The sequence below is a fragment of the Periplaneta americana genome, chromosome 1 (assembly GCF_040183065.1).
Source record: "Periplaneta americana isolate PAMFEO1 chromosome 1, P.americana_PAMFEO1_priV1, whole genome shotgun sequence".
NCBI lineage: Eukaryota > Metazoa > Arthropoda > Insecta > Blattodea > Blattidae > Periplaneta > Periplaneta americana.
In genome coordinates this window covers 5,531,511-5,551,444 of record NC_091117.1, presented here as the reverse complement: position 1 = coordinate 5,551,444, position 19,934 = coordinate 5,531,511, and the positions used below count along the sequence as shown (strand labels likewise).

The window sequence follows — 19,934 nt, the reverse complement described above, 5'->3', positions numbered from 1 at the left end:
CTATTATGAACGACCTGGTCTGGGATGGAACCCAGACCGCCTGGATAAAAGACCAGCACTTTCCCTCTGAGCTACAGACCCGGCTACGTGCCAATCACGGAGTGTAAGTTGCACAGAAAAAGATTGTGTCTTGTACAGCCTATTCAAAGTCCCAGATACATCCGATCGTGCCCATTGTCTTATATTCCAATATTGAACATTCCAATCTTTCTTTTGGTAGTTGTACATTAAGATAAGATTTTTAATATTCCAATAGCCCAATAATTCTTCCGGTAACTGTACATTAAAATAAGATTTGTAATATTCCAATGGCCCAATTTTTTTTTTTTTTTTTTTGGATACCTGTATAGCTATTAGTGTTAGATTTTTAATATTTCGACGGCCCAATATTTCTTTCGGTAACTGTACATTAAAATAAGATTTGTAATATTCCAATGGCCCAATTTTTTTTTTTTTTTTTTTGGATACCTGTATAGCTATTAGTGTTAGATTTTTAATATTTCGACGGCCCAATATTTCTTTCGGTAACTGTACATTAAAATAAGATTTGTAATATTCCAATGGCCCAATTTTTTTTTTTTTTTTTTTTTTTGTTGGATACCTGTATAGCTATTAGTGTTAGATTTTTAATATTTCGACGGCCCAATATTTCTTTCGGTAACTGTACATTAAAATAAGATTTGTAATATTCCAATGGCCCAATTTTTTTTTTTTTTTTTTTGGATACCTGTATAGCTATTAGTGTTAGATTTTTAATATTTCGACGGCCCAATATTTCTTTCGGTAACTGTACATTAAAATAAGATTTGTAATATTCCAATGGCCCAATTTTTTTCTTTTTTCATAACTGTATAGCTATTCAGTGGCGGCTTCTCAAGGGGGTTGCAGGTTTGTACACCCCCCCCCCAGTAATGTTCCTAATCTCCCGGCTTTGTTACTATTAATTTTTTTTTTTTTTTTTTTTTTTTTTGCAAATTTCATTCATGACTATCTGCAGCTGGCGTCTTGTTTTGTACGTCTGTAGGAGTTTTCGAGCCTCTTGGTTTGCAAAGATGTTGAAAACCTAGGGAAGGTAGTTTATAGAGATGTTCGGCTAATGCGGGGACAGGGGGTTTGAGGCGTGGTCTACTGCTTTCCTCATTGAGAACGGTTTGTCGCACTCCCTGACCTGGAATACCAACGTCAGTGCAAAAGAAACTAAATTCACTGGGAAAGAATCTGTTTCAACTAGACATTTGTCCGAAGTAATGAGCATGAAAAACGTATTCATTCGGCTTGTGCAATGAACAGTCGCATATTTCGCACATTACTTTCTCAATCTGCATGCATATAACGGCACAATACATAAAGGAGCTTGTATTTTGCTTTAAAGTTGTAAGAGTTGTCGTTCTGACAATAAGTGCTGCTATCTCCCGACAGCCTACGAAAGCTGCATTTGAATTTTATGAACGAAAATGTTGCACTTGGTACTTGGTAGCATTCTGATGACGATTCTGTGCTCAAATGTTTTTCATGAAGGTAAATCGCAATAAAGAGAGCTCCGCCCACGACCCCTTCCACTTTTGGACTTTCTGTATAAATAGGTATGCTTGTATTTAGTCATTTTATTTATTAAATGCATATAAATAAGCCTTATATGTATACGCCCTCAGGTATACACGGTTTTAAACTTTAAAGTAAAGTATGTTTAACTCCTCTTCGATATCCATTGTGCACCACCATATTTTCAAACCACCAGCCGCCACTGTAGCTATTAGTGTAAGATTTTTAATATTTCGACGGCCCAATATTTCTATTTGTAACTGTGCATTAAGGTAAGATGTTTAATATTCCTACGAATGCTGGATAACTTTTGGTGTTGGACCCCGGACTCATTTCACCGGCATTATCACCTTCATCTCATTCAGATGCTAAATAACCTTAGATGTTGATAAAGCGTCGTAAAATAACCTACTAAAATAAAAAAATATATATATTCCAACGGCCTAATCTATTTTTTTTATAATTGTAGACTACATTAAAGTGAGCTTTGTAATATTCCAACGGCCCAATTTTTTTGGATAACTACTCGTATACAGTGAAACCTCTCCTTACGGACACCCCCAAGATACGGACACTCCTCATATACGGACAGATTTTTATGTCCCAACTGAAATAATATAGAAATAATGATAAATTTAACTCTCGTTTACAGACACTCTCAGACACGGAACACGGACAGCTGTTTCACAGTCCTAAAGTTGCTTTACCTCCTGACTGCGGACAGAACTTGGATGGATTTCAAGACCTGATGTGTTACAAAAATGGAAAATTTAGTTTTGAGAACTGCACAGAAATTCCTTAACATGAAAGAAGACAATAAGGGTCTCGTAGGCTACCACTAGCCCAGCCGGGTACCACTTGTTAGCTTGCAAAGAATTTACTGTAGCACAGTACACTGTATTTAGAATTAAACTACAGTAATACATTTCATTTAAAGTGTGAAGGGATACATAATGCATATTATAAATTTACTCTTAGATTGGGGAGCCTCCCTCCCAATAAAGGACACCTCCCAGATGCGGACAGATTTTTATGTCCCTTCGATGTCCGTAATGAGAGGTTTCACTGTATAGTTATTAGTGTAAGCTTTTTAATATTCCAGCGGCCCAATTTATTGGGAACTATACATTAAGATAATATTTTTATTATTCCAACGCCCAATATTTCTTTCGGTAACTGTACATTAAAGTAAGATTTTTAATATTCCAGCGGCCCAATCTATTGGGAACTATACATTAAGATAATATTTTTATTATTCCAACGCCCAATATTTCTTTCGGTAACTGTACATTAAAGTAACATGTTTAATATTCCAGCGGCCCAATCTATTGGGAACTATACATTAAGATAATATTTTTATTATTCCAACGCCCAATATTTCTTTCGGTAACTGTACATTAAAGTAAGATTTTTAATATTCCAGCGGCCCAATCTATTGGGAACTATACATTAAGATAATATTTTTATTATTCCAACGCCCAATATTTCTTTCGGTAACTGTACATTAAAGTAACATGTTTAATATTCCAGCGGCCCAATCTATTGGGAACTATACATTAAGATAATATTTTTATTATTCCAACGCCCAATATTTCTTTCGGTAACTGTACATTAAAGTAAGATTTTTAATATTCCAGCGGCCCAATCTATTGGGAACTATACATTAAGATAATATTTTTATTATTCCAACGCCCAATATTTCTTTCGGTAACTGTACATTAAAGTAACATTTTTAATATTCCAGCGGCCCAATCTATTGGGAACTATACATTAAGATAATATTTTTATTATTCCAACGCCCAATATTTCTTTCGGTAACTGTACATTAAAGTAACATTTTTAATATTCCAGCGGCCCAATCTATTGGGAACTATACATTAAGATAATATTTTTATTATTCCAACGCCCAATATTTCTTTCGGTAACTGTACATTAAAGTAACATTTTTAATATTCCAGCGGCCCAATCTATTGGGAACTATACATTAAGATAATATTTTTATTATTCCAACGCCCAATATTTCTTTCGGTAACTGTACATTAAAGTAAGATTTTTAATATTCCAGCGGCCCAATTTATTGGGAACTATACATTAAGATAATATTTTTATTATTCCAACGCCCAATATTTCTTTCGGTAACTGTACATTAAAGTAACATTTTTAATATTCCAGCGGCCCAATCTATTGGGAACTATACATTAAGATAATATTTTTATTATTCCAACGCCCAATATTTCTTTCGGTAACTGTACATTAAAGTAAGATTTTTAATATTCCAGCGGCCCAATTTATTGGGAACTATACATTAAGATAATATTTTTATTATTCCAACGCCCAATATTTCTTTCGGTAACTGTACATTAAAGTAACATTTTTAATATTCCAGCGGCCCAATCTATTGGGAACTATACATTAAGATAATATTTTTATTATTCCAACGCCCAATATTTCTTTCGGTAACTGTACATTAAAGTAAGATTTTTAATATTCCAGCGGCCCAATTTATTGGGAACTATACATTAAGATAATATTTTTATTATTCCAACGCCCAATATTTCTTTCGGTAACTGTACATTAAAGTAACATTTTTAATATTCCAGCGGCCCAATCTATTGGGAACTATACATTAAGATAATATTTTTATTATTCCAACGCCCAATATTTCTTTCGGTAACTGTACATTAAAGTAAGATTTTTAATATTCCAGCGGCCCAATTTATTGGGAACTATACATTAAGATAATATTTTTATTATTCCAACGCCCAATATTTCTTTCGGTAACTGTACATTAAAGTAAGATTTTTAATATTCCAGCGGCCCAATCTATTGGGAACTATACATTAAGATAATATTTTTATTATTCCAACGCCCAATATTTCTTTCGGTAACTGTACATTAAAGTAAGATTTTTAATATTCCAACGGCCTAATCTATTTTTTTATAACTGTACATTAAAGTGAGCTTTGTAATATTCGAACAGCCCAATTATTATTTTTATTATACACATATTAGTGTAAGATTTTTAATATTCCAATAGCCCAATTATTATTTATGGATAATTATATACATATTAGTGTAAGGTACAGTAACAAGGGCCCAATTTTTTTATAAGTGTACATTAGGGTAAGATTTTTAATATTCCAACGCCCAAATCTTTGCATTAGTAGGCCTAACTGTACATTAAGGTAAGATTTTTAATATTCCAATGACCCAATCTTTTTTATCCTTTTTTTGGTAAATGTACATTAGGGTAATATTTTAAATATTCCAATGGCCCATTTTTTTTAACCGTACATTGATTTTTAATATTCCAAAGGTCCAATCTATTCTTTTTTTTTGGGAAACTGTACATTATAGTAAAATTGTTAATATTCCAACGGCCCATTTTTTATAATTATACATTAGAGTAAGATTTTTAATATTTCAACGGCCCAATCTTTCTTTGGATAACTGTACATTAAGGTAACATTTTAAATATTCCAATGGCCCATTTTTTATAGTTGTACATTGATTTTAAATATTCGAAAGGTCCAATGTATTTTTTTATAACTGTACATTAGAGTAAGATTTTTAATATTCCAATGTCCCATTTCTTTATAACTATACATTAGGGTAAGATTTTTAATATTTCAATGGCCCAATCTTTCTTTGGATAACTGTACATTAGGGTAATATTTTAAATATTTCAACGGCCTATTTTCTTATAACTACATTTATTTTAAATATTCGAAAGGTCCAATCTTTTTTTTTTTGGATAACTGTACATTAGGGTAAGATTTTTAATATTCCAATGGCCCAGTTTTTTTTGGATAACTGTAAATTAGGCTAAGATTTTTAATATTCCAATGGCCCATTTCTTTATAACTATACATTAGGGTAAGATTTTTAATATTTCAACGGCCCAATCTTTCTTTGGATAACTGTACATTAGGGTAATATTTTAAATATTTCAACGGCCTATTTTATTATAACTGTACATTTATTTTAAATATTCGAAAGGTCCAATCTTTTTTTTTTGGTAACTGTACATTAGGGTAAGATTTTTAATATTCCAATGGCCCAGTTTTTTTTTTTTTTGGATAACTGTAAATTAGGCTAAGATTTTTAATATTCCAATGGCCCAGTTTTGTTTTTTTTTGGATAACTGTAAATTAGGCTAAGATTTTTAATATTCCAATGGCCCAGTTTTGTTTTTTTTTGGATAACTGTAAATTAGGCTAAGATTTTTAATATTCCAATGGCCCAGTTTTTTTTTTTTTGGATAACTGTAAATTAGGCTAAGATTTTTAATATTCCAATGGCCCAGTTTTTTTTATAACTGTAAATTAGGCTAAGATTTTTAATATTCCAATGGCCCTTTTTTGTATAACTATACATTAGGGTGAGATTTTCAATATTCCAACGGCGTAATCTTCCTTTGGGTAAGACATATTATGTCTTCAGCGCACCTGTGTGTGGCCGGCTGCTGCTGGTCGCCGGGCTGCACGGTGTACGTGTTCACGGGGAACAGCCTCAGCTTGTTGTGCTGGTTGTTGCGCTGCACCCTGGCCTCCAGGTACAGCACGCTCTCCGAGTGGTGGCGCTGGGGCGTCTGCACGCGCGCGCTGTGCGCTATGAGCTGCTGGTGCGTGCAGGCGCTGCTGGCCACGCTCACGTCGCTCAGCGAGCCGTGCCACTTGAGCGTCTCGCTGGACGACGCGCTGCCCGAGCTCGTGGTCACCACGCTGTCCCGCCCCGCGGGGTGCTCGTCCCACGTCTGCGCCGGCCGCGCCGCCACCTCGCTGTCCCTCCGCAACCTGCACAAGCCGTAGCGCATGATGTCATTCTTCCACATACACTAACTGATAACCAGAGGAGTGACAGAGTGGCAGGCCATTTTAAACTTCAAGACTGACCTCAAGTATTCTAACGTATTGGGAATAAAACAAGGGGATGCAAGACCAAGGGGAACACAAGGAGAATAAAATAAAAAACAAAAAGAAAAAGGGGAACACGAAGAGAGCAAAAAGAATGTAATGAGAACAAGGGGAGTACAATGAGAATATGAGGAACACAATGAGAGCAAGAGGAACACAAGAAGAAAAAGGGGAACACAAAGAGAACAAGTGCAGTTCTAGCAGAATCAGAAGAGCACAAGGAGAACATCGGGAAGACAATGAGAACATGGAGAACACAATGAAAAGAAGGAGAATACAAGAAAAAGGGGAACACAAGGAGAACATGAGAAATGCAAGGAGAACAAGAGGAACACGAGAACAAGGGGAAGACAATGAGAACAAGGGGAATACAAGAAGAAAAAGAGGAACACAAGGAGAACAAGAGAAATGCAAGAAGAACAAGAGGATAACGAGCAGAAAGGGAGGACAAGGAGTACATGGGGAACACAATGAGAAGAAGGATAATACAAGAAAAAGCGGAACACAAGGAGAACAAGATAAATGAAAGGAGAACAAAAGGATAATGAGGAGAAGGGGAGGACAAGGAGAACAAGATAAATGCAAGGAGAATAAGAGGATAACGAGAAGGGGAGGACAAGGAGAACAAGAGAAATTCAAGGATAACAAGAGAAATGCAAGGAGAACAAGAGGATAACGAGGAGAAGGGGAGGACAAGGAGAACAAGGAGAGGACAAGGAGAACAAGGGGAGGACAAGGAGAACAAGGGGAACATACTGAGAAGAAGGATAATACAAGAAAAAGGGGAACACAAGGAGAACAAGATAAATGAAAGGAGAACAAAAGGATAACGAGGAGAAGGGGAGGACAAGGAGAACAAGCGGAGGACAAGGAGAACAAGAGAAATGCAAGGAGAACAAGACGATAACGAGAAGAAGGGGAGGACAAGGAGAACAAGGGGAGGACAAGGAGAACAAGAGAAATGCAAGGAGAACAAGAGAAATGCAAGGAGAACAAGAGGATAAGGAGGATAAGGGGAGGACAAGGAGAACAAGGGGAGGACAAGGAGAACAAGAGAAATGCAAGGAGAACAAGAGGATAACGAGGATAAGGGGAGGACAAGGAGAACAAGGGGAACATAATGAGAAGGATATACAAGAAAAAGGGGAACACAAGGAGAACAAGATAAATGCAAGGAAAACAAGAGGATAACGAGGAGAAGGGGAGGACAGAGAGAACAAGGGAAGGACAAGGAGAACATGACGATAACGAGGAGAAGAGCCCCACCTGTCCAGGAAGGGCGTGGTGGTGATGGAGTCCGTGCTGGACAAGAATTATTAACTGTACTACAAAGCCCCACCTCTTCAGGAAGGGCGTGGTGGTGATAGAGTCCGTGCTGGACACGAATTGTTAACTGCACTATAGAAGCCCCACCTGTCCAGAAAGGGCGTGGTGGTGATGGAGTCCGTGCTGGACAAGAATTGTTAACTGTACTACAGAAGCCCCACCTGTCCTGGAAGGGCGTGGTGGTGCTGGACAAGAATTGTTAACTGTACTACAAAGCCCCACCTGTCCAGGAAGGGCGTGGTGGTGATGTAGTCCGTGCTGGACAAGAATTATTAACTGTACTACAAAACCCCACCTGTCCAGGAAGGGCGTGGTGGTGATGTAGTCCGTGCTGGACAAAAATTATTAACTGTACTACAAAACCCCACCTGTCCAGGAAGGGCGTGGTGGTGATGGACAAGAATTGTTAACTGCACTACAAAGCCCCACCTGTCCAGGAAGGGCGTGGTGGTGCTGGACAAGAATCGTTAACTGTACTACAAAGCCCCACCTGTCCAGGAAGGGCGTGGTGGTGCTGGACAAGAATCGTTAACTGTACTACAAAGCCCCACCTGTCTAGGAAGGGCGTGGTGGTGCTGGACAAGAATTGTTAACTGTACTACAAAGCCCCACCTGTCCAGGAAGGGCGTGGTGGTGATGGAGTCCGTGCTGGACAAGAATCGTTAACTGTACTACAAAGCCCCACCTGTCCAGGAAGGGCGTGGTGGTGATGGACAAGAATTGTTAACTGCACTACAAAGCCCCACCTGTCCAGGAAGGGCGTGGTGGTGCTGGACAAGAATCGTTAACTGTACTACAAAGCCCCACCTGTCCAGGAAGGGCGTGGTGGTGCTGGAGAAGAATTGTTAACTGTACTATAGAAGCCCCACCTGTCCAGGAAGGGCGTGGTGGTGATGGAGTCCGTGCTGGACAAGAATTGTTAACTGTACTAGAAAGCCCCACCTGTCCAGGAAGGGCGTGGTGGTGATGGAGTCCGTGCTGGACAAGAATCGTTAACTGTACTACAAAGCCCCACCTGCCCAGGAAGGGCGTGGTGGTGCTGGACAAGAATTATTAACTGTACTACAAAGCCCCACCTGTCCAGGAATGGCGTGGTGGTGCTGGACAAGAATTGTTAACTGTACTACAAAGCCCCACCTGTCCAGGAAGGGCGTGGTGGTGATGGAGTCCGTGCTGGACACGTAGCTGTGGTAGCCCTCCGACTGCGCGTACGACTGCTGCTGCTGGTGCTGGGGCTTGAGCGCCTCCTCGTAGGTTCGCGAGTACTCCTCCAGGTCCGCCTGCGTCAGGTGCGAGGCCTGGGGCTTGGGGTCCTGGTACGACCTGGCGTAGGCCTCCAGGTCCACGTGGTCCTGGTACGAGCGCGCGTACTCCTCCAGGTCGGCCTGCGTCAGCTGCGGCTTGCTGGAGATGTCCCGCTCGGGGGGCGACGGCACCATGTAGTCGGTGTCCCCCAGGGCCTTGCCCTCGCGGTCCACCTTGGGCAGGTACAGGCGGGCCTGTCCGTCCTCCAGCAGCTCGGCCCGCGACTCGAACGCCTCTAGCGGAATCTTCTCGCACCGCTCCATCACAGTTTTCAGCTGCTGACATCAAAGACAAACGATTAACATCTTAGGCGTTGTGTATTCACAGAATCAGGCCAGAATTATATATGTGCTTAGACTGCAAACGCAAATAATGGTGTTAATAGATTTTGGGCCAAGGTAGAGCATCCACCCTCCAATGTAACAGATCTTGCAGTGAGGTAAGTATTTCAAGATGCTGATTAGTTTTGTTTATATATACAGTATACTGTATAATAAAACTATTGATCTCTAAGGGTTAAGCTGCTTTGAAGGGTTAAAGAAACGAAAAAATATTAATCCAAAATTTTCTTATTCTACAAAAATAAATTTCATATTTTGGCAAAATTGTCTTCATATACAGTATTGTGCCGGTTTCTAATGATGATGCTGAAGTTTATTAACAGATTATTACATGCTGGTGAAGTCTAGGTGATGGTGTTGTGGTTTGTTACCAGACTATTACCTGCTGGTTGAAGTCTAGGTGATTGTGCTGAAGTTTGCAAAGTCTATTACATGCTGGTGAAGTCTAGGTGATTGTGTCAAGTTTGCAAAGTCTATTACCTGCTGGTTGAACTCTAGGTCATTGTGCTGAAGTTTGCAAAGTCTATTACCTGCTGGATGAAGTCTAGGTGATTGTGCTGAAGTTTGCAAAGTCTATTACCTGCTGGGTGAACTCTAGGTCATTGTGCTGAAGTTTGCAAAGTCTATTACCTGCTGGTTGAACTCTAGGTCATTGTGCTGAAGTTTGCAAAGTCTATTACCTGCTGGATGAAGTCTAGGTGATTGTGCTGAAGTTTGCAAAGTCTATTACCTGCTGGTTGAACTCTAGGTCATTGTGCTGAAGTTTGCAAAGTCTATTACCTGCTGGTTGAACTCTAGGTCATTGTGCTGAAGTTTGCAAAGTCTATTACCTGCTGGATGAAGTCTAGGTGATTGTGCTGAAGTTTGCAAAGTCTATTACCTGCTGGGTGAAGTCTAGGTGATGGTGCTGAAGTTTACAAAGTCTATTACCTGCTGGATGAAGTCTAGGCGATTGTGTGAAGTTTGCAAAGTCTATTACCTGCTGGGTGAAGTCTAGGTTATAGTGCTCAAGTTTATTAACGAACTATTATCTGCTGAGTGAAGTCTAGGTGATAGTGCTGAAGTTTATTAACAGACTATTATCTGCTGGTTGAAGTCTAGGTGATTGTGCTGAAGTTTGTAAACATATTATCTGCTGGTTGAAGTCTAGGTGATGGTGGTGAAGTTTGTAAACATATTACCTGCTCGGTGAAGTCTAGGTGATTGTGCTGAAGGTTGTTAACATATTACCTGCTGGTTGAAGTCTAGGTGATGGTGGTGAAGTTTGTAAACATATTACCTGCTGGTTGAAGTCTAGGTGATTGTGCTGAAGTTGGCAAAGTCTATTACCTACTGGGTGAATTCTAGGTGATGGTGCTGAAGTTTGTTAACAGACTATTACCTGCTGGTTGAAGTCTAGGTGATTGTGCTGAAGTTTGCAAAGTCTATTACCTGTTGGGTGAAGTCTGGGTGATTGTGCTGAAGTTGGCAAAGTCTATTACCTGCTAGGTGAATTCTAGGTTATGGTGCTGAAGTTTGTTACCTGCTGGGTGAAGGCAGGGTTGGGCCGCTTCATGTAGGGGCGCGTGTAGGTGATGCCCTTCTCCTTGGGGTAGTTGGTGTGGTCGGTCCAGGACTTGGACCGGTGGGACCCGCCCCCCGGGGGGCCTCGCACGGCCTGGGGCGTGTCCGCCGCCGCCGACACGGGCCACGAGGGGAACTTCTCGTGGCCGGGGCCGTACTTGACGCCCTTGAGGCTGGAGGCATCCCGCACGGGCGGCGGCGGCGGGGGGGCGGCGTCGGTCTGCGCCTGCACGACGGGCGCGAAGTTGAGCCCCGACTGCGTGTGCAGGTACGAGTAGATGGACGCCTTGCTGGGGCAGGCCTGCAGGTTGGGCGTCGAGCGGGACGACATCATGACGCGGCCCGGCGACGCTGCGGCGGCATCCCTCGCCATGTGCGATGGTGCGGGGGCGGCGGGGGTGGTGGTGGGGGCGGCAGCGGCGGGGGTGGGAGCGGCACACCCATTGGCGTCCACACTGCAACAAACCAAAGCCTGAGTTTTAACAATCAAACTAATATTATGCTTTATACTCGACCATGCCGAAATGTAGTAATTATACACCTGATAGCAGCCCTTTAATGCATGTCATTAAAGTACACCTACTCATTAAAGTTCAGGTGTTCAGCCAATGACAAGTCAGCTTTGTACCGTTATGTCGATTATTCTCGGATATGCAATCGAAAGACAATTAGCGAAAAGTCACGGAGGCTGGAAATCCAATACTGTCGCAGAAGGTTATGTTCTGTTGCTATAATAATTAGCGTTAATTGTAAATAATATTCAAATAAATTCAATTTGTCATCTCGTTTTTTAATTCTAAATCAATTTCCAGGTTATATCAAGATTAATGTTCATCTTATTCTCTATCAAGGTCAATGACATTCGGCCTCGGAAAAAATCAATACTTTCGCGTCTGCGCACATCTCACAATTCAGGTCAGTTCGCTACTCACTTACATAACCATAACATGACCTACTTTTGAATAATTTCAAGTTAGAAATATGGTCGAGCATAAAAAGTCGTATGAAACTTGCCTATAATGGTAGTAATTAAGACGCTCGTATGAAAATTATGAAACTCGCTTGCGCTCGTTTCATAAACAATCATACTTGCGTCTTAATTACTACCATTATAGGCTCGTTGCATAATGTATTATTAATGTATAGAAGCGTTCATTATTATTGCCGGAAGAAAATTATATCGTGTTCCGAGGAATTCAGGAATGCGCCTAGATTGAGGAGTAGTTCATTTGCGTTCATTAGAAATCAAATAAGCTTTTACAGTACATCATTTCTCGAGAACTCCAGGAAACATGGCGGGCTCAAAACTAATCAATTGATCCGAAAAAATTATTCAAAATGTGATTGGAATACATTCTAACTGAAATGTAATTATTTTTCTTTTTGTTTGATTTTTCATTTCACAATCTATACTAATAATAAATTTGTAACCAAAATTTTTCTGGTAATTTTCGATTTTCCAAAAATAATTGGTGTTAACATGTATAACTAACCATCCTGAAACCAAAAATCGCTTTTTTTTATTTTTGTTTGTATGTCTGTCTGTCTGTCTGTCTGTCTGTCTCAATGTTTGTTACCACGCAATAATGGCTGAACGGATTTCGATGAAAATTGGAATATAAATTAAGTTCGTTGTAACTTAGATTTTAGGCGATATGACATTCAAAATACATTATTTAAAAGGGGGGTTATAAGGAGGCCTGAATTAAATAAATCGAAATATCTCGCTTATTATTGATTTCTGTGAAATATGTTGCATAACAAACGTTTCTTTAAAAATGATTTCCGATAAGTTTTATGCTTTGCAAAATTTTGATAGGACTGATATTTAATGAGATAAATGAGTTTTAAAATTAAAATACAATGCCATCTAAGGCGGTGTAATAAAATGAAAACAAATGACTTCGTCTATAAGGGGCTTTGGACAACAATAATCGAAAGCTATGAAACATAACCTACAGAGAATGTTTCTGTGTTTATATGAAGTAATATCGGAAGCTAAATTAACCGATTTGTGTAATTAATTATTATTTCATCATTGGAAAGTGTAGTTTCTCTGGATGGACATAATGCTATAATGTTATTACAGTAACTTGTGAGTGAATTGAGGACAGGTAAGATTAAAATAGATTCTTATGCACAAACAACTTGATAGGCTATTCTGTGTATTCGTTTCCTGTATTTCTTAAAATAATGTTTATCTCAGAGAATTAACGAACAACGAGAGTGTATTGATTTAGTATGCAGTAACAGTACGTTAGCTTAGCAATCCATTATTTTATAATCCAAATTTTAACTATGCTCAATTGAATCGTGTTTTTATTTTTTTTTTATTTTAGTAGGTTATTTTACGACGCTTTATCAACAGCTTAGATTATTGAATCGTGTTCAAATACATATACATTAAATGCAATGCAAAAAAATTGGGTAATGAGCCAAGCAGATTATGTTGCGCTGTTGTAAAAGCTGTTCCTCCTGAGATTCAAGAACCCCCATAACAAATTAAAAACTTACTTATCGGAGTACATCCGTTATCAACACACTTTTGATATAATATAATATAATATAATATAATATAATATAATATAATATAATATAATATAATATAATATAATATAATATAATATAATATAATGTGATATATGTAATCTATACTAATAATAAATCTGTACCCGAAATTTTTCTGGTAATTTTCGATTTTCCAAAAATAATTGGTCCTAACATATATAATTAACCACCCTGAAACCGAAAATCGCTTTTTTGAAATTTTTGTTTGTATGCCTGTCTGTCTGTCTGTCTGTATGTTTGTTACCTTTTCACGCGATAATGGCTGAACCGATTTCGATGAAAATTGGAATATAAATTAAGTTCGTTGTAACTTAGATTATAGGTTATATGGCATTCAAAATACGTTATTTAAAAGGGGGGTTATAAGGGGGCCTGAATTAAATAAATCGAAATATCTCACTTATTATTGATTTTTGTGAAAAATGTTACATAACAAAAGTTTCTTTAAAATTATTTCTGATAAGTTTTATTCTCTGAAAAATTTTGATAGGACTGATATTTAATGAGATAAATGAGTTTTAAAATTAAAATAACTGCCATCTAAGGCGGTGTATTGAAATAAAAAACAAATGACTTCGTCTATAAGGGGCCTTGGACACAACAATCGAAAGCTATGAAGCATAGCCTACAGATAATGTTTCTGTGTTTGTATGGTAATATCGGAAGCTAAATTAACCGATTTGTATAATTAATTATTATTTCATCATTGGAAAGTGTAGTTTCTCTGTATGGACATAATGTTATAATGTTATTACAGTAACTTGTGAGTGAATTGAGGACAGGTAAGATTAAAATAGCTTCTTATGCACAGAAAACTTGATAGGTTATTCTGTATATTCATTTCCTGTATTTCTTATAATAATGTTTATGAACATATTCATTTTTATCTCAGAGAATTAACGAACAACGAGAGTGTATTGATTTAGTATGCAGTAATAGTACGTTAGCTTAGCAATCCATTATTTTATAATTCAAATTTTAACTATGCTCAATTGAATCGTGTTAAAATACATAAAATACATATGCAATAAATGCAATGCAAAAAAATTGGGTAATGAGCCAAGCAGATTATGTTGCGCTGTTGTAAAAGTTGTTCCTCCTGAGATTCAAGAGCTCCCACAACAAATTAAAAACTTTCTAATTCGAGTACATCTGTTATCAACACACTTTTTTTATAATATAATATAATATAGTATAAACATAATGTGACAGCGACGTGAGAATCGAACTCACGACCAGCGTCCCGCAAGAAAGCAGATCGCACAGGCTCCACGGAACATTGAGTGACGTCGCGCGGTGGAGAGAAGAGAGAGGGTGTATTACGTCAACGCGACGAGGCTGCGCGCGCAGCTGCTACTTAACGCAGTGAATGTGGAACGACCTTCCCGACTATTCCAGAAGTCCGTCGATGTGGAGATATCGAGATAATTCTCTACACACCTGTAGAAAATTCTCGCAACTATGATTTTGTTATAAAAGAAGAAGCGCCAGCGAACTAGACAGAGTTTCAGAGTTTTCAGTTATTCAGTCAGTGAGTAAGCCAGAGCAAGCAAGCGAGACTTGTGTGCCGGAGTTCGACTCGAGTGTGCGTCCGCATCTGCGTCAGCATCCGAAGGCCTGAGTTCGAGTGCAGTGGACCGCAGTTGGAGGGACCTGAGTTCGAGTGCAGTGGACCGCAGTTGGAGGGACCCGAGTTCGAGTACAGTGAACTGTCTCTGAAGGTCTGTGGTTCGAGATACTGTGAACTCGAGTGACTGAGATAGAATAACTGTGAACTGAGAACTGATAGTTCTGATTTGTAAATAGTGCTTTGTAAATATTAGTTAAGATTAACAGCTCATTGTTGTTCGTACTAGTCCAAGTAAATTGTCATTGTCGTCGGTGGAGTGCTATAACGAATACTGTGTTGAGTGAAAATCCAATTGTTGACGAGAGCGTTTAAGGCGAATTGTAGAAAGGAATTATTGTTGTGACGAATAAATTACATTGTTGGTACTAATAAAACTTACAATAATAATAAATCTGTAGCCAAAATTTTTCTGTTAATTTTCGCTTTTCCAAAAATAATTGGTAATAACAATTAAGAAACATGTTAAAGGAATTGTCATTGCACCAAATGAGTGTCTCTGGATCAAAATGATCGCATTTTAATATTTTAAATACAATTTAAATTAAGTAACATATTAAACGATTTATCCTTCTATCAAACACGAATGTTCCCTGGATCAAATGTCCTATTTTAATTATGTAATTACTTTATATTTATTTCTAACGGGTGCAGCGGAGCGCACGGGTACGGCTAGTAAATAAATAAATAAGTAAATAAGTAAGTAACTAAGTAAGTAACTAAGTTTGTGAGTAAGTGAGTAAGTAAGTAAATAAGTGAGTAAGTAAGTAAATAAGTGAGTAAGTAAGTAAGTAAATAAATAAGTAAATAAGTAAGTAAGTAAATAAGTAAGTAAATAAGTAAATAAGTAAGGAAATAAGTAATTAAATAAGTGAGTAAGTAAATAAGTAAGTAACTAAGTTTGTAAGTGAGTGAGTAAGTGAGTAAGTAAGTAAATAAGTGAGTAAGTAAGTAAATAAGTGAGTAAGTAAGTAAGTAAGTAAATAAGTAAATAAGTAAGTAAGTAAATAAGTAAGTAAATAAGTAAATAAGTAAGGAAATAAGTAATTAAATAAGTGAGTAAATAAGTAAGTAAGTAAATAAGTAAATAAATAAGTAAATAAGAAAATAAATAAGTAAATAAGTAAGTAAATAAGTAAGTAAGTAAATAAATCAATAAACCAAATCTTACGTATGTGTTCTGGTAAACTTGGCAACAGTGCTCTCAGATAATACAACCAACAATAGATTTATTTCGCAGTTAAAATTGCGCAAGCGCAAGAAACTAGAACGCGCGGCGTGTGCTCCGGTCGCGGGTGGAGGAGAAGATCACGTGGGAAGCCCAGAACATGACCGAGCAACGGGAACCGGTTATTCCTCCGAGCGAGCTGTCCACGATTCGAATTCAAACGCGCCTTACGTCACATCTTGGATTAGTGTGAAGACCTTCGCTGGCTGGCTTATTTTTAGGTCTGCAGGAAACAATCACGGCCAGCCCCACAACTTGTGTTACCCGGCAACTGATTCTGACCAAATTTTGTGTTGCAAATAACAATGATCTATTTGTCATACATCAACTGATTTTGACCAAATGCTGTATCACAATAATATAGGTAATTTCTATTATGAATCAACCGATTTTGACAAAATCTTGTATTGCAAATAACAACATAAATTTCATTATGAATCAACCGATTTTGACCAAATCCTGTATTGCAACTAACACATTTTATATTGTGAAACAATTGATTTTCATCGATTTTCACGAAATCTTGTTTTGCAAATAATTTATATTAGGCCTATATGAATAATGCCTTTTTCAAAGATTATTGTGCCTTTTTTAACGTTTTTATTGGCTTTTTTGTCTGCCTATTTTAACCGTTCTAAATGCCTAAACATCCTGGCTCTATTCATAACAATGCTACAACTTTTATACGAAATGATAAAAAAAATGTTATGAATGATTAAGATTCGTTAATGTTTTTGTTTTGTTGGATATTACTATTTTTATAATGCTTACTTACAAATGATTTTTTTTATAATACTTTATACTCGACCATGCCGAAATGTAGTAATTATACACCTGGTAGCAGTCCTTTAATGCATGTCATTAAAGTACACCTATTCAATAAATTACAGGTTTTCGATTATTCTCGGCTATGCAATCGAAAGATAATGAGGGAAACGCCACGGAGGCTGGAAATCCAATACTGTCGCAGAAGGTTATGTTCTGTTACTATAATAATTAGCGTTAATTGTAAATAATATTCAAATAAATTCAATTTGTCATCTCGTTTTTCATATATAAATCAATTTCCAGGTTATACCAAAATTAGTTCATGTTATTCTCTACATCAAGGTCAATGACATTATTGTTCCTCGCAAAAAAATCAATACTTTCGCGTCTGCGCACATCTCACACGAGCTATGCACAAGGTCACTTCCGATCATGAGTCAGATACAAATAAAATGATACTTCTGAATAATTTCAAGTTAGAAATATGGTCGAGGATAAAAAGTCGTATGTAACTTGCCTATAATGGCAATTAAGACGCTCGTATGAAAATATGAAACTCGCTTGCGTTCGTTTCATAAACAAACATACTTGCGTCTTAATTACTATCATTATAGGCTCGTTGCATAATGTACTATTTTACTTTCATTAATTTTATGCCATTCGTTTTCATTCGTTTTAATTAATTTTACTGATTTTAAGTAGCATTCTGCTTTTTATGTTAAGGCACCGTGAAACTCGATGTTAAATACAAGAGAAATGTAAAACAATTGACTGTAGAATAAACAAAGCCAAACAGTGTAATAAAACAAATGAAGTTACGCTTTAGGCCTATAATTTTATTTCCTTAATCTGAACTTACTAAGGAAATGAAACAATTGACTGTAGAATAAACAATGCCAAACAGTTTAATAAAACAAATGAAGTTACGCTTTAGGCCTATAATTTTATTTTCTTAATCTGAACTTATTAAGGAAAGGAAATAATTGTTTGTGCTTTTCGATGTAGTGTCTTGACACTTTTCCTTACAAAAAGCTTCCTGTGCAACGTACAGGAAATATTGTATTTACAAATAATGATGATGACGATTTCCCACGATAATTAAATCGCTATGTACAGTAAGCTGTGTTACAAAGTCTATACATAATTATATAGATGGTGAGGGGTCAGAATATGGAATATTACAAAAAATCCGGGCACTTTCGACTACACTGGAGTCACTCGAAGGTTTAAGCAAGTCTGCTGACCTCAGCTCGCGTCTCAAAGCCATTTGCAACTGCTCACGGGGCCTTCTGAAGCTGCAGCGACTCTCTGTGTACACCGTAAAACATATCTTGCAGGCGTTCAGTGTAGCAGACTTTCAAAGCTGGTGGAAGCTATGCTGTACTTCATTTTCAGGTGCACCGTTAGCCCGAATGACAAGAAAGTCGGCTTTTGACGCCGGAGACACGAGTTCTAATTCCTGGCAGGCCAAACTGATATCTTTCGGTGGAAAAGCACTTCTAAGAGGACACCCACTTCTCCCGGCATTCCACATTATTCTATCAATAATAATAATATAATAATAATAATAATAATAATAATAATAATAATAATAATAATACAAAGAAAAGGATAGAAAATTCACCTTTCAATATACGAGATTTTAATATATTTTTAAACAGCAGGACCAAAATAGTTACTTTTAGGTCCTCATTTTAATAGGGATGTGACATTATTTTACGCATACGCGATTAAAAAACAAATGAAATTTGAATGTCATCGTATATGTATTACATTCAAGATATTACTATGGCTTCAGCTGCAAATGATGCATTTATTTTCTTGAACTGGTTACGATATTCGTTAAAAGTTAAAATCTTTGTTTTATGTTTCTCATCAACTGGTGATCTACGATTATTTGTAATAACATAGTCACCAACCACTTTATATTTTCCACACAATTATAGCGAATCACCTCCGATCTTTTTCCTTAAAAATCTTTTTTTGCAATATTCTATTTTCTTTTTAAGAATGCAATGGCATTAGTATATTTACTAATATTCACATTTTTTATTTACATAAATTGTCGTTCGAAGAATCGAATAGATACTCCACAAAGTAGAAGGCTTACATATGGAACATATATCCGAAAAATACGCCTAAACCCATTTTTTTCTGTAATAGAAGACACTTTTTTTTCTCTTTACACCAACTTACACACTTTTCGTAAGTTCTTTCGTATAACGTCTTGGACTTTCGTGGGATCAAAGCAAGGTACATAGAGCAGTTTTTCTAACAATTTCAATATCATTATTTCCTGAATCGCCATTTTATTTAAGAGAATCTTCTGAATTACCGATACTTTTTGCAAGGTTCACTTTATATAACATGTTTTATATTATGCATAAAATGGATAATTCCTTTGTGAGCAACTCCCTAGCAACCAGTATGACAGTTGAAGGTTACTATTATACCAAGCTTTCAGTACAAACTTCCCAGTCTAAACAACCATTAAATTTAATTTAAACAGAAACACGTCAATTTAGATATTGAGAGGAAAGTTTAAAACCAGTGTTAATTTATTATATTTTAGATTTCACCTCTTCAACTCCCTCCCAGACTAGTTTTAAAATTTCATATGACACCCATATAATATTATGATACTTAAATCCGAAAGAGTATTCAATTGTTTATACACCTCCATTTTGTTTTCACATCTTTCGTTTTCTATCGTCGCCTGGCAACCTGGGTTGTTGTTATTGTTGATCAGA

The 19,934-nt window shown here is 37.2% G+C and overlaps 1 protein-coding gene across 6 annotated transcripts in view; it reads right to left on the bottom strand.

Moving 5' to 3' along the window:
• The window catches only part of Shrm (shroom), a 461,262-nt gene that overhangs the window by 32,961 nt on the left and 408,367 nt on the right, over window positions 1-19,934 (bottom strand). For 5 of the 6 annotated variants that reach the window (XM_069828667.1, XM_069828748.1, XM_069829001.1 and 2 more), the window contains 3 exons: window positions 10,953-11,448; window positions 8,922-9,367; window positions 5,991-6,338 (listed from right to left, as the gene is read on the bottom strand). In XM_069828667.1, coding sequence (XP_069684768.1) covers window positions 5,991-6,338; window positions 8,922-9,367; window positions 10,953-11,448 — 1,290 coding nt within the window. The remainder of the gene's footprint in view (window positions 1-5,990; window positions 6,339-8,921; window positions 9,368-10,952; window positions 11,449-19,934) is intronic. The other variant, XM_069828834.1, reaches the window with a different exon arrangement.